Source organism: Phyllopteryx taeniolatus, chromosome 16 (genome assembly GCF_024500385.1).
Source record: "Phyllopteryx taeniolatus isolate TA_2022b chromosome 16, UOR_Ptae_1.2, whole genome shotgun sequence".
NCBI lineage: Eukaryota > Metazoa > Chordata > Actinopteri > Syngnathiformes > Syngnathidae > Phyllopteryx > Phyllopteryx taeniolatus.
In genome coordinates, this window is record NC_084517.1 from 19,493,890 (window position 1) to 19,509,530 (window position 15,641).

Below are 15,641 nucleotides of genomic sequence, written 5' to 3' on the forward strand. Positions count from 1 at the left end.
TTATGCTTAGCTTGTTTGGTAGGGGGAAAAAAACAAAAACAGGTTGAATTCCATCTTCTTTTCCCTTCAATGTGGCATGAAGACTTTGTGGGAAGCTGCCGATGACTGTTCCGAAGCGTGGCTGCATCATTACAAGCTGCTTGGTGGCTAATTAGCACATGTGGAGCTATTACGTGCGCCCGGGCGTACAAGCGACAGCTTTTGTTGCCCAATCCGCTTGAACTCGTCCAAGAGTCGCTGTGTGGCGACGATCCGAGGCCTTGGCCATGCACTCACCCTTTGTTGATTTTATTTTTACTATTACACTAACGCTCAAACTGTGTCTTCCCACCAAAGCCGTTCACCTGGAAACACTCTCCGCTGTAGAGGTCATCGAGCAAGGAAATCTTAAAATAGAGACCCATTGATAAATCAAGCCCCAGCAAATCCTACTAGATACAGAACTACGCTGAACTAATCCTGAACCCGCGCTGTCTCCCTTGTGTCGTTGTGTAAAGTTAATGGCCGACACGGTCGATCAGGCCAACTCAAGTCTGATACTACTTTTAAACACATTTATTAGTTACGAGAACAGAAAAAGGTAAGTTACTCAATGATTGTTGAAAACATTGATGGAAAAAATCTAACTTTTTTTTTCATTTTTTTCCACATAATTATTTTTCATTTGTACATACAAAATAAATATACAATGACACCACATATATGTTATCCTAATTTCTTACTTCCCCATGTGTTATGTAGTCAGTACTCCTGATCCCTATATACACCGCCCACACACAAAAAGTACAAAGGTACACTGGTTTATTTGCAGTTAACATTTATTTTTACCTTTCCTTTTGCACTCACAAATTTAACTCAATCACATTGCCAAAAATGATTAGAAGTATAATATTGAAAAAATGGATACAGTATATTGTATATTTCAAGCGCTCGATTCCAATATGCATTAGACACCAGATCAGACTGATCAGCCAAACTAAATATTTTCTGTGTTTGTAATAAAATAATAAACTGATTTACAATCAACAACATTGTTATGGGTTAAGTTAGCTATTGTTGAAGACGTTCAGACTGCGCCAAATAATTCTTTTAACAGGATCAAATTATTGTTTGCAAAAAGCGAGAGAAAAAAAGTGCTCGTCTGGGTCAATGTCATTTTTCTACAAATCTTTATGCATTTGTAGCATTTTGGAAAAGAGCTCTTCATTTGAAACAAAAAAAAGAAGTAAAAGAAAGCAAATGAACAATCATGCAAAATCAAAGACAGCCCTAAAAAAGCAAAACGAAAACTGATTAATAATGCGTTAAAACTATCCCAGCTGACTTCGGGCGAAAGGCGGACTACACCCTGAGCTGGTCGTCAGTCAGTCGCACGGACAACCATTCGCACCGTCACTGAGTGGGAGGTGAACCTACGCTGCCTGCACAAAAGTCAGGCAAGTGTACCACTACACAATCAGTGACTTATTATTATTATTATTAAGAGAAAGTAATATCTTGTGCGCTGTTGGCATAACAGGCATTCAGAGTACCACTTGTCTCACTAAATATGATATTATACAATATATAAAAACACTACAATTGCAGTGTATATAAAGTACTGTATAAGATGTTTTGGTCGTACATGTAGGTATGTTACTAAATCCAGAAAAACGTTCCTGGAAATGGGGTACGTGAATTTAGCGTAGGTCTACCAAAATTGTGTTATCTCATTATTTCACGCGAGGTAATACTTATTTTCAAATTACGTTGTTAATAAATCCCTTTACCACCTCATTTTTGAATTTTTCAATTTGGTTGGGATTTTCTGTGGTTGTGAAAATGTACCTCGATTTCGACGTAGAAAAGTACACGTTCATACGATTTGGCGGTGATAGAAAACTATTTGTAGGTGATTCACTATTATTATTCTTGTTTTCTGTTGAGTTTGAAGTCAATCTGACCATCGTGGTGCTCTCAGTTTGACCATCAAAGTAAGATGCTCAGAAGGCTCGAGCAGATGCCATCTTGTTGAAACGTCACATTTCCATCTCAACGAATAAGACGAACATCCGGGCATTTTTCTACCAAAGCGTCAAGGTTTCGGTCACAAGTTTCCGAATAATTTAATAATTGATTTCTGGGGAGAAAACCGTGGCAAATTTTGGAGATAAACAGTGGCATAAAATCCTTAATCCTTATCCGATTCTTACAAACCAGGGCACATTTTATTTGTGAAAAACTCCTCTATCCAATGTTATGTCTATTTTGGTATAAACGTATTTTGAAAATTGTAGTCACATACCTAATACATGTACTCATGGCACACATCATGGAAAGCATTGTGTCCTCGAGTTACGACGTACTCAACCTACGACGTTTCGACTTTACGACGCCCGTGCCTCGTCCGCCATTTTGTCCCCAGCACTATAGTGGCCAGTAGAACCTGCACATGCTTCCTCAGCTATAGCCCTCACAGCCTCCCCTCCTTCTTCTCCACCCACCTCTCAGCAGTAATGGTAAGTACAGCATCGTATTTTTTTATTTTAATTTATTTTAGTTTCTTTATACGAAATATTTCGAGTTAAATTTCGACTGTAACGGTGAAATCCGCCTTACGCGGAAATTCGTGTTACGTCGCCAGCATAGGAACGGAACTCGTTCGTAAATCGAGGACTTCCTGTATATATTATGTGTTTAGAGTAATATATAATATATTGATTCTAAAAATTTTTTGAAGAAACTCCACTTTCTCGATGTATTTTCCTTTAGTTGTTGCCAGGTGTTGACTCCACGCCAATATCCTGCAGCAACAAAATGAAATTAAACATTTTGAATAAAGTACATTTGAATCAAATAAGCACATTGATTCCTATTCAAAGATGAGAAAAATGTACGTACTAGCACAGAAGAAACCAGTCAAACCAAATCTTGGCCAGCAGCCCTGCAGACACAAGCGCCAACAATGGAGACACCAGTGTCATCAACAAGTTCGAACTTGACCTTGCCCTCACTTTTTTTTATTTTGTTTTGTTTGTTTGTTTGTTTGGAAAAACAACAAAAAGGTCTTACATTGGCAGTTTCTCTTGTAGCTCGACTTCATCTACTCCAGGGCTCGAACCATTGCGTGCGTTCCTACTGCTGGATGAGAATGAACCGTGATGAGGGTTACATTTAAAACAACTTTCAAACAATAAACTATTATCCTTATGATTCATATATTTGTCATTGGTGGACTAAAGATGATCGTACCTCCCGCTACTTATGCAGTCTGGAGGAGTTAAATTGTGTGGTTTCAGCACTCAAGATAATAACTGACGAATAAACAAAGAGGCAAGCTGTAAAGTCCCTGAGGCCTAAGGTGCTGCATTGGGGGGATACAAATGATTCCAAGGTTTGGGAGACATTGTAATCACACTCTCTGGAATCAGGGGTGTCAAACTCAATTTTGTTGTGGGCCAAATCGTAGCTATGGCTACCCTCGGAGGGCTGTTATTACTGTGAACCCATATACTTGTAAATGAACTAGTTTTGAAATCAGTAGCCAATAAAAGTTTGTCAACCACAGTATTATTCCATTTATTTTCAAACGGGGAATTGGTACCAAAAAAATGCTTGAAATATCTCAACATTATTAAGTGAAGACAATTTGAAACATGAAGTTGACGCGCAGGATTTGCTTTCCCGGGCCGCATAAAATGACGCGGCGGGCCGGATCTGGGCCCCGGACCCCAAGTTTGACACCTATGATCTAGATCAAGGCTCCTTAAAGTGTTTGGGTCCAGGGACCCCTTTCCGGGGAAATTTCTTTTTACATCGTAATCCTAACGCCAATTAAACATCTAAGTATATGTAATATGCTGAAAGTCACAACAACATCTTTTTATCTTAAGGTTGTAATCTCCACAAGAACAAGTGAAAACCTACAACAATTAAATTATATTTTTCCCAAGATAAAGTCATGATATTATGGCGTTAAAGTCAAAGTTTACCAACAAGGGAATAAAGTCACAAATTAGTTTCAAAAATACAACTTTATCTTTGTAATACTGCCATGCCATTTTCTCCCCCCAAAAAAAGGACTATATTCGCAAATTTAAAAAAGAAAATGAGAAAAAAAATAGACTTTCTGTAATAAATGTTTTCAATAATCTTTAAAAAAGGTGACTATTCCTGCAGCAATTTCAGATTTATGTGATGATTCGTCAAGGGAGAAGTCATGTTGTATGTTTTTTTAGTTGGTATGTATGTGGGTATGCATTTATTAAAATGATACAAGATCATTTATTGCAAATTGTTAACACTGCAGGAAAGAGGGACAGACTCGCTTAAGGGGCTCAACAACCACAGAAAAAGATCTAAGAAATGAGCCAGTTAAGGGCAGCCCCCACGATATGTGATTATCAGTACAGTGGTATCAAACGTTTAAGCAGTACAAGGATTGAACATTGAACTCAAGTTTATCCAAACTTTTGTTTCTGTTCAACATGGTGATAGCTGGTTTGTGACATTTCCTCAATGTCAATGGAAGTGACTTGTTAATGGAACAAAAAAGGGTTGCGTATTATTTGTTTCCACTGTATGTTTAGGCAGCGGAAGTGACAATATTGCAGTACACTATGCAAATATGAGCTGACCGATTCCACAGAGTGGGTCGTAGATTGTTCGTGAAGCGTCTGCAATGTGTTGCAACACCGGTGTGGTGCCTGCTGTTAAGGAGAACCGCATTGCTGACTCGTGAGTCATCCTGATCCCATGTGGCTTAGAAATGGGGAAGTGGGTGGAGAAATATAGAAAAGCCTCACATCACCTCTTGATTCCCCTCCAATAGCAGGCCGCAGATATGACGCTGAGGACGACGAAAAGTGCCCCACAGATCACACCACCTTTGTGAAGAATTAACATGATTGGTAACAATTATCATCATAAACTACCGCAAACTTCAACGTACAGTGGAACCTGTATACTTTTACACTTACACTTTTTGGTCCTTCTGAAACTTCCACATTTCTCAACCCATTCAAATCATTTCAACCTCAAAGTATTCAGCGACACTCGAGCTCCATCCATCCATCCATCCATCCATCCATCCATTTTCTGAGCCGCAGACACTCTAACCAGTCGGCTCACTTTGTCCAAAATGTCAACGTTGTGCCTGACTGATTAGCAAATTAGTGGAGACATTTTACAAATGTTCCTACTCCTTCCACATTTCTCAACCCATCAAAACCACTCCAGTGTCAAACTGTTGAGCTCATTCGGGACATTAGTGCTATGTAGCCAGGTCGTTTTTGTAAATTTGATCAACTATTCAGGGTGCTAGTGACTAATTTGCATAGGAGACCAAGCCAGCATGACACTGTAAGGTCCGGTTATGTTTAAAAAAAAATTTAAAAAAAAAAACACTTTAGGGTGATTCTTCAGAACGAGAACATAGCCATGTAAAGCTTTCCCTCGTCATGTTTTCATCTATGCCAACCTTCTGTGGTGGCATCACACACAAAACACATGAGCGGAGATAATCCTTTACCTATTTGTGCAGCGAGCTCATATCTCCTGTTTTTGTCAGGATCTCTGGTGATGTTCTTTGTGACACTCTCACCTGTTTGAGCAAAGCAATTGATAGTAAGCAGTGTTGTTGATGTTATGGAAAACAATATGTACATATACCAATACACAGTGATAACGCAGCTGATGGAGCCTAGTCCTACTGAATTTGAGCGAGAGATGGGCGACACTCTGGACTGGTCGCACGTACAGACAAACAAGCATTCGCACTCGCATTCACATCTGAGGACAGTTTAGAGCAGCGGTCACCGACCTTTCTGAAACTGAAAACTCCTACTGATTAATGAGAAGGGCTGCCAAGAGACAAGGCATTAAGTGCAACATCATCCAAAAAGGACAGACAAATCCACAACATAAAATCGTACACACAGTGCAAAGTTTGGGAAACAAACAAAAAGAAAATAGGATTGTTTTAATGTTCAGTGAAACTGGATGTGTGAGGCAATATTAAGCAGCCTGACAAACTCGTGTTCCTCAAACGCAACCTCTGAAACACGTCATTAGCACTTATAGTGATTAGATTTAAGGCATACTTGAATGTTACTTGAAGAACTTTTCTAAATAAATTCAGAACAGATTAAAAAAAAAATTGCAATTCATTTCATGTTTTTGTTTTGTTTAGATAAATCCTGTATATCATTATTGGGACATAAAATACGTTGGCGTAGATTAGACAAATCTTAATCAGTTATTATTCCTGTCCCTAACACAAATACACACATGCACACACACACACACTCACACTAATGTAAGGGTTTGTTGCTACCTTACCACTAGTTTTGTAGAGCACACAGAGTTCAACAATTACCCCCTGAAATGGTAATCAAGAAAGTACAAATTGCTCATTTGACAAAATCACACAAATGATTACAGTTAGGGTTCAAATGTTATATGGAAATAACAGAACTTACATCACGATATCGGGCCCTTATTTCGGTGTCCTTAAAGTGTTTTAGGACTATTGACACGTTATCCATTTGTAGGACTTCTTCACTCAATGTAAATTTCCACGGAGTTGCGGTGAAGTTGACCGTAGCAATATTACGCTGTTGGGAAACAAAAATGGGAAATAGTCGCAGCATAAGGTTGACGGACCAGATTTGTTTCAATAATTTCAGATTTACAGCAATACCGACAATAGAATCAAGTTTAAAATCAAATACCTCATTTTGAGAAACGTGAATGAAACCTCGAGCAAAAGGCATTGCCAACTGGAAACCATCTTCAGTTTGAAAAGTTGGAGAGAAATTCCACTTCTCGCAATCTAGGCGGAAAAACGTTATTCAGGAAATGGAGAAAGCGTTTGCTTTTAAGGAACAACTTAACAGGAAACACACATGTAAAGACAAACTTCGGGACATTAGTGCTATGTAGCCAGGTCGTTTTTGTAAATTTGATCAACTATTCAGGGTGCTAGTGACTAATTTGCATAGGAGACCAAGCCAGCATGACACTGTAAGGTCCGGTTATGTTTAAAAAAAAAATTTAAAAAAAAAAACACTTTAGGGTGATTCTTCAGAACGAGAACATAGCCATGTAAAGCTTTCCCTCGTCATGTTTTCATCTATGCCAACCTTCTGTGGTGGCATCACACACAAAACACATGAGCGGAGATAATCCTTTACCTATTTGTGCAGCGAGCTCATATCTCCTGTTTTTGTCAGGATCTCTGGTGATGTTCTTTGTGACACTCTCACCTGTTTGAGCAAAGCAATTGATAGTAAGCAGTGTTGTTGATGTTATGGAAAACAATATGTACATATACCAATACACAGTGATAACGCAGCTGATGGAGCCTAGTCCTACTGAATTTGAGCGAGAGATGGGCGACACTCTGGACTGGTCGCACGTACAGACAAACAAGCATTCGCACTCGCATTCACATCTGAGGACAGTTTAGAGCAGCGGTCACCGACCTTTCTGAAACTGAAAACTCCTACTGATTAATGAGAAGGGCTGCCAAGAGACAAGGCATTAAGTGCAACATCATCCAAAAAGGACAGACAAATCCACAACATAAAATCGTACACACAGTGCAAAGTTTGGGAAACAAACAAAAAGAAAATAGGATTGTTTTAATGTTCAGTGAAACTGGATGTGTGAGGCAATATTAAGCAGCCTGACAAACTCGTGTTCCTCAAACGCAACCTCTGAAACACGTCATTAGCACTTATAGTGATTAGATTTAAGGCATACTTGAATGTTACTTGAAGAACTTTTCTAAATAAATTCAGAACAGATTAAAAAAAAAATTGCAATTCATTTCATGTTTTTGTTTTGTTTAGATAAATCCTGTATATCATTATTGGGACATAAAATACGTTGGCGTAGATTAGACAAATCTTAATCAGTTATTATTCCTGTCCCTAACACAAATACACACATGCACACACACACACACTCACACTAATGTAAGGGTTTGTTGCTACCTTACCACTAGTTTTGTAGAGCACACAGAGTTCAACAATTACCCCCTGAAATGGTAATCAAGAAAGTACAAATTGCTCATTTGACAAAATCACACAAATGATTACAGTTAGGGTTCAAATGTTATATGGAAATAACAGAACTTACATCACGATATCGGGCCCTTATTTCGGTGTCCTTAAAGTGTTTTAGGACTATTGACACGTTATCCATTTGTAGGACTTCTTCACTCAATGTAAATTTCCACGGAGTTGCGGTGAAGTTGACCGTAGCAATATTACGCTGTTGGGAAACAAAAATGGGAAATAGTCGCAGCATAAGGTTGACGGACCAGATTTGTTTCAATAATTTCAGATTTACAGCAATACCGACAATAGAATCAAGTTTAAAATCAAATACCTCATTTTGAGAAACGTGAATGAAACCTCGAGCAAAAGGCATTGCCAACTGGAAACCGTCTTCAGTTTGAAAAGTTGGAGAGAAATTCCACTTCTCGCAATCTAGGCGGAAAAACGTTATTCAGGAAATGGAGAAAGCGTTTGCTTTTAAGGAACAACTTAACAGGAAACACACATGTAAAGACAAACTTCTTTAGCCTACCAGAGTCTCCGCTGACGCAGACGGAGAAAGCTAAAAGCGCTGCAAGAGTTGCTATCCTATTCATCTCGCAAATGAACGGCAAACCATCAGACGTTTTCAAGAGGGCTCGGTTGGTTGAGATTTACAGTTGTTGCGTCATGTTTCCCGTGAATGTCATTTCCTGTTCCTCTGACTCAAAACTTTGCCAAGTGGTTTGAAGTTCAATATAAACAAATCACCTGTGGGAAACAACACCAAAGTTCGGAATTTCTAATTGTTAAACGTAATTGGCCTCTTTTAGAATGGCGCAAAAGACTGTTTACGCCAGATGTTGTAATAAATAAAGAATTAAATAAAAATGGGGGCCACTTTCAGGACAGAAAACATATTTTAAAAATCACTTTAATGTAAAATTTGGCCAGGATAGGACGAATGTTAGACCTATTCAGGGGTCCTAAAAATGACATGTATAGTTAGTTAGTTAGTTATGAGTAACCACAAGGGGGTGCCCTTGTCTTACACTTAGTGGGTAGACCGTGTGCAAGTCGCCTTTGTAAATGTTTTATCTTTGGAAGACGATGGAGCCGTTTGAGTCGTGCATATTAGGACATGTAGAACTCATACAGTAGCAGTTAACTATAAATGTTCTTAATTTTTCTTCATTATTGTATGTAAAACCTATCTTGTGTTGATTTGTTTTGTCTTTGGTCAATAAAATGGAGTTGATATTACTGCATATTTAAAAAGGGTGGCACGGTGAAGCTGGTGGTTAGCATGTCTGCCTCACAGTTGAGAGGTTCGCCGTCCTGTGTGGCGTTTGGTTTTCTCCGGACACTCGGGCTGCCTCCCAATTCCAAAATACAATTATAGGAATAATATGTTATATTTTTAAACATAAAACATAAAAAAACACGCCAAGTATCTTTGCAACAAGTTTCTTTGCAACAAATCTCACAAGAATTTTGCAAGAAATTGTAGGAAAAGTACTATACTTTGTGCAGTTCAATCTGGACTATGACAGCAGACAGTGAGGCCTCTGTCACGCCTACATACACACACACACACACACACACACCGTGTGCAGAGATAAAGCAGGAGCCGCCTTCATTGAGAGCGCATCTTCTCTGGTCCACCGACAAAACACAAACCGTAGTCTGTATCACTTGATTTGGGCCCCTCTTTATCACTCTATCCACTTCCCTCCCTACATCATTCCATCCACCCTCAGCCTTCCCTCTGTCACATGTCATCTACTGCAACTTGACCATGATTATGACCCCCGTCTAGGTGGATTCCTCAATTCAATAAAGGCCATTTAGGGTAAGTGATTACTATGCTAGCGGGGATTCTCATCAGCCCTTCTCTTTGCCGCAGCACTTTGGTTGGGAGCCAATTCAGGCTCTGGTATTTGGAATAATTAGCCACAAAAGAAAAGAAAAAAGGTTCACTGTTATGAGCCCAAGTTAAAAAGAAAAAGTGGTCGCTATTGAGAGCGTGTGAGTTGTGGAGTCAATGGCGAGGCCAAGCCACACTGAGAATTTTGAGCAGCATTGGAACAAAAGTGCTGGCTGCTTTGCACTCTGCTCAACTTCATTTGGACTCAATAGGACTAAAACAGCAACCACAGAGACAAAATATCCATATTGATATTGAGTATATCTTTTTTTTTTTTTTTTTTTTTTATAACTCAGTCATGTTTACATTATGGCAATGCCCCACACAAATGGTAAATGGACTGCACTTGCATAGCGCGTTGTCTACACCATCACAGTGCCCAAAGCCTTTTACAAAGCCTCACATTCACCCATTCACACACACATTCATACGCCAATGGATTAAACCTAACACCACCACCACCAAGATTCCACCAGTTAGTGCCAAAGTAATGCTTTTATTGTTTTGGCCTAAGCACAAAAACAGCAAATAGGTGACGTTTTCAGTGAATCAAAAAGGATAGGGTCACCAAATAACATGCGAGGGTTCACTGTATTGCATATCGCTTGGTGCATGTACCAACAAAGTAAGGAGAGAAAGATACTTAAAAATCCTGCTTTTCGTTTGGCCAATGTGATTTTGGTTTCAAATTCACCTTAAAAAAAAGTACTACTACTAATAATAGTGGAATATGTTTGTTATTCTCATGAGAACAGGTTCAATACACTCTTGAGTCGAAGTTGAAAAATGAGAGAACTTCCTGCCCACAACATCTACTGCACCTAAAAAAAAATGAAGCTTTTTGTTGATCCGAGGATGGACTGCAACCTGTCATCTGATTTCCTCACTTGCCCTTTCACAAAACCTGGGAACATAGTTTGGGAATCATTTTCTTTTCTTTTTTTCCCCCTGTCCGGAGGCACATGTTGCTCAGTGTCAGAGATCAGCGCCATCCGGCTCTATGAATCCACTTCCCGGCACAGTCTCCTGAGAGGGGATCTCTGTCAAAAAACAAACATTTCTGTTTGAAGTGTGGCCTCCAGTTCAACTTGTTCTGGCTTTTCGCTCTCCTCCTCGGGACCTGGTTTCTCTCTCTCTCTCTCTCGCTCTCACTTTTCTCATTCTAACTCTCTCCCTCTTAAAATTCCATTTTAAAGTGCAAATTGAAATGTGTCCAATTGACTCTCTGCCTGAAATATAGTATAAATACGTTGTTCATAGGAAATAAGAATGGCATTATAATTGATCATTTGTTGTCTCTGTGGGGGAAAAAATAAAAAATAAACTAGTGGTGTTTTTGCAACTTGAGCTACACCCACACTATGGCACAAGTCCTCTGGGCATCATTAGTCTGAGATTGATGTTGAAACAGAAGGAAGATTAGCCCCTCCCCATTCAATATAATCTGCGACTTTGCATCCAATTTTACACCGCAGCAAAGCCATTAGCCTACAGTCATCCACTCGTGAAAAGTAGTTGACGAACCCTGCAATAGTTGAATCCGTTTTGGCTTTGTCACTTTATGTGCGGCGGGCCTAACATGCATGTTTTTGAAATATGGAAGGAAGCCAGAGTACTCGGGTAAATCCCACGCAAGCAGGTGGAGAACACGGAATCTCAAACTGCGAGACAGATATCCTAAGCCACCCTAAGAGGCATATTATTTCTTTAAAGTGTTGGTCAGATTCTGAACAGTATGATTTTAGGGGCACTCGGGTTCTGTATTCTCTTCTGCCTCTTGTGATTCAGGATTGGCCCGAGTCTCCCTATTTGGTAGGGTAAATCTCGTGTGAGCGTGTCTTGTTACAGCCATCCAGTGCTTGATAAAGGCCAGCATTGTGCAAACAAATCCTCTCAGAAACAATTGAGATTTTTAAACTGAGACCTTCTGTTGTTTCTCTTGCCTCACGTGTAAATATGCTTTGACACACATCCACTCTGCACATAGAGAAAGCATACATGTACAGTATATGCTGGCACACAGGCGCACTTTATTCACTGCCATTCACCTAATTAAATTCAAAATTTCCAGTGACATAGCTGCAGGTAGAGAGCGTCAGGGCCTTTTGTAAACGGCAAGCCGACGGAGCGCGCTAAAAATGGCAGTCATGTCGGAACGTCTGTCACTGTCATGTTTGGTTAGGGCAGCACCTTATGTAGCTCTTCACACTCGGCTGAGCCCCGTGGTTAAATAAACAAAGCTTTGTGTTTGGTTTTGCCACGGATCAGCGCGGCAATCGGGCGCTCACCTGGAAAACTGGAGACGAAAACGGAAAACCGAATGAATGAGAGCATCGCCCCGCATTTACATGCAGTTGGGAACAAAAGCTCAGTTTCATTACAAGCAAATGGGTTTTTACTGGGATACCAAAACAAAGTCAATCCGCTTGTGGGTTATTTGATCCACCTGTTAAATCCCTGCTATGGCTTGCTTGGTCAGTAAGTGGTAGACTAAGATCGTATTTTGCATGGAAGATATTCAAAGTTGGCACATGTTGGTTAAAACAAAGATGGAAGAGATAAAGTTGATAAAAAGTAATGATGGCTCTATTCCATGTAGCGGAACATTGTTTTATGTCTTTTAAATGTCTGGGACGCCATCCATATAAACATGTCTTCTCAATCTACTAGTTTCAAACAGCCTTTTTGGATATAATTTATCTTAGAATGGAGCTAATATAGTTAGCATTTGGATGGTTGGATATCGTCTTAATTGAGGACAGAATTTATTTTTAAATACGAAATGAGCGCACTCATAATGTTAGCACTTGTAGCTAACATTAGCTAGCTCAGTTAGCTTATTGCCTATTGACCTCACACACACATAACAACAACAAACTACCAGAACACACATTTATTTTGGTTATTTGACATAGGTGATTAAAAACTAAAGTAACACACCACACATTCTCAATCACAATTCATATTAGCTATCCTAGACGTGGCACGAATGTAGTTTTAATGTAGCTAGCTTGTTTACCTGCTCGGTAGGGTGGTATGTCTTTAATCATTTCCAACTCTAAAATGTTTGTTTTCACAAAGCTAACCAATAGCTACTCATAACCTCACCAGACAAGATGGTGCTTGCTATAAACCAGTTTAAATGGCCAATTAATTATAATTTTTTTATTCTTCCTCCCCCCCATTTGTTGTCTTTCAGATTGCTCTCTTGCGCACATGCCGGCTCTTGCCGAAGACAGCTGCTGGCCGTCTAGACAGACGAGAGTACTTCTGCGCATCCAGGCCCAGGATCTTCTTCCTGTCACTGCCATCATTCCTCATCTGCCGAGAGGAGCTCGCCTTCACGGGCTTTTCCACTGCCGTCATCATCTCACCACGAGCGAGAGGAAGGGAAAACATAATTACAGGACAGAGGCAACCATAACTCGCCACCAACTAAGGTTAACACTAATAACAATGGTAACCAGCAGCCGTGACATTGTTTTGCAATCACACCAAACGACTGTAAACAGTTTGTCGTCAAAAGCTTGTGCAGTCCACCTGTTGCCCGTTCGCCTCAGGAAATTGACTATTTATTTTAAGAGAGGGATGAAAAGCCACGAAGAACATTTTTTTTACCCTGATTTAAGCAAAGACTGCTACTCGCTGTGTGGCACATACAATCTCCTTAATAAGAGGTGTATTACTTAAATCGCCTCATTCAAGACTTGGATTACAGGAATATTATTGAAATAACCCTCCTCACACAAGTAACACTGAGCTAAAATGATTGAACGTGTTCATCCACTCCTCCCTTCGCAGTCATCGGTTCTCAGGTTGATTTTAACCACTTCAGGACCTGCTTTTTCCTTGAATTCAGCTCAGCCACAGCATCCCAGCATTCACACTTAACCTTAGAGGGAACTGCGTTTTGTGTGTGGGCGTTAATCCAAGCAGGACTGCTCTGATAAGTTCAACCTGCATGCGTCCCACAACACACGTCCAAACATTGCCTTTGAAGCGCTTGATTGTTGTGTTACTGTTGCCGAGGAGATACTTGGCCGTAGATGTATTCCCCCCCCCCGTTGTCGTTTTATTTTTTTCCTTTTTTCCAACCATCACTGCACTCCCGTGCTGCATGCATTCTTTTCTCACACGCGATCGTCCTCTTTGACAGGATGTCCAACACAAACATTACCGCTCCAACGAGCGCTGTGTCCTCGTTTGCATTAAAAACCTCAACGTCATTTTTTGCACTCTTAAATTTTCCACTCTCGTGCATATTAATATTGTGCTGAAAATGCACGCCGCCTTTTTCATGCAGCTAAAAAAGGTAACAAAAATAAAGTGGAACCTCCATAGTGGAACACAATCTATTACATAATGTTGGTTGACTTCCAAATTGTTCTAATTTCAAAAGAGAATCCCATAAAAAATTATGTCAATTAGTTGTATTTGTAAATTAAATGAATTTGTTCAAGGCTCAAACTTTCTAAAGGCAATGTTTTAGGTAACATTTTAGTGCAAAGTATATTTGTGGTCTGGCATTGGTGCATTCACACATTCCCAGATTTTTGGGGGGAAACCTTTTCCACATTAATTGCTGAAAAACTCACCCTCACCAGGATAAACCAATAAAAGTACTGTTATGCCACCATCTTGGTGCCAAGGAACTATGTTGATTGAGTTAAGCAGCTTCACTTTGACAAAAAAAATGTGCGTTGTCATCATCTTGTGGCTTCTCCAGGCCTCATGGGGGGACATCAGTTCGAGGATTGTCACTATTTGCGACAGGGCTTGGTCCCTATTCCCTGCCAATAGCAGGGGTTCACGGTAAAGACAAGTTCACCACTGTGTAGTAAAACAAATAAAACGACTCACCTTGTAGTCAACAGAGTGATAGTTATTAATACATTAATACATACTCTCTATGTTGTTCGGTTTTCCCTCAAACTGGTGAAGTAAAATGTATTTGTTCCTTTTTTTATTCATTTATCTCATTAAATATTTGGCTACCAAGTGATTGTAATGAATAAAATAAAACTACTGTAAAATGCAATAATTACAGTTCACATTTCATTAAAATATTAGTTGATTAATTTTAGTTTAGGTAAAAAAAAAACTTAATTAATTAAAATTACTGAAATATACTATTTGACATACACATTTGAACTATCTATTTTAATATCCATATGATGGACCTGGCCTATCCGTCCATTTTAAGAAACTAATATAGTCCTTTTCCCAGATTTGCTGACATTAATCCTCTTTAAATTGGTCAATACTTTATATAAGAGTATGATTGAGGAACAAACATGGGTGTTTTCTAGTTATTTTATATACCTGAAAAGGCAAGTTAGCCCCAACCTTTTGACTTTTACTGAATAAATAAAGTTAGTTGAAGTGAGTTTTCGTGTGCAGCCAGCTTGTGTTAACATTAGCGTCACGGCACACTTACGGGGACACGTGCGAGGGCTCGGCTCGGCTGGCCTTGAATACCCAAATCATCCGCCCACATCTCCTCCACTGCCGCCGTCGCTGACACCTCCCAGATCCCGGCTATTGTTTTTATTCACATGATGGTGTTTTTGCATTCCAGTCTACCCTCTGCAGCCTGAGGGTTACGGGACAAGCATAAACACACACACACACACACAGCAGCAGACATCTCTCATTCTCGAGACGTTCAGTATAAACAAAGTGCTTGTGTATCT

At 39.7% G+C, this 15,641-nt stretch overlaps 1 protein-coding gene across 2 annotated transcripts; it reads right to left on the reverse strand.

Moving 5' to 3' along the window:
• Positions 1–800: 800 nt before the first annotated feature.
• Positions 801–9,092, reverse strand: LOC133465451 (uncharacterized). Of its 2 annotated transcripts, none has more exons than XM_061748291.1 (13): positions 8,575–9,092; positions 8,374–8,474; positions 8,122–8,256; positions 7,982–8,021; positions 7,173–7,244; positions 6,711–6,811; positions 6,459–6,593; positions 6,319–6,358; positions 5,510–5,581; positions 4,790–4,865; positions 3,052–3,120; positions 2,881–2,923; positions 801–2,783 (listed from the first exon to the last, which is right to left on the reverse strand). In XM_061748291.1, exons 1-12 carry the CDS (start codon positions 8,636–8,638, stop codon positions 2,899–2,901), a joined length of 930 nt encoding a protein of 309 aa, XP_061604275.1. In that variant the 5' UTR covers positions 8,639–9,092; the 3' UTR covers positions 801–2,783; positions 2,881–2,898. The 2 variants fall into 2 exon arrangements, with proteins under 2 accessions (XP_061604275.1, XP_061604276.1); XM_061748292.1 differs by having other exon boundaries at positions 3,052–3,117; positions 8,575–9,082.
• Positions 9,093–15,641: the final 6,549 nt, after the last annotated feature.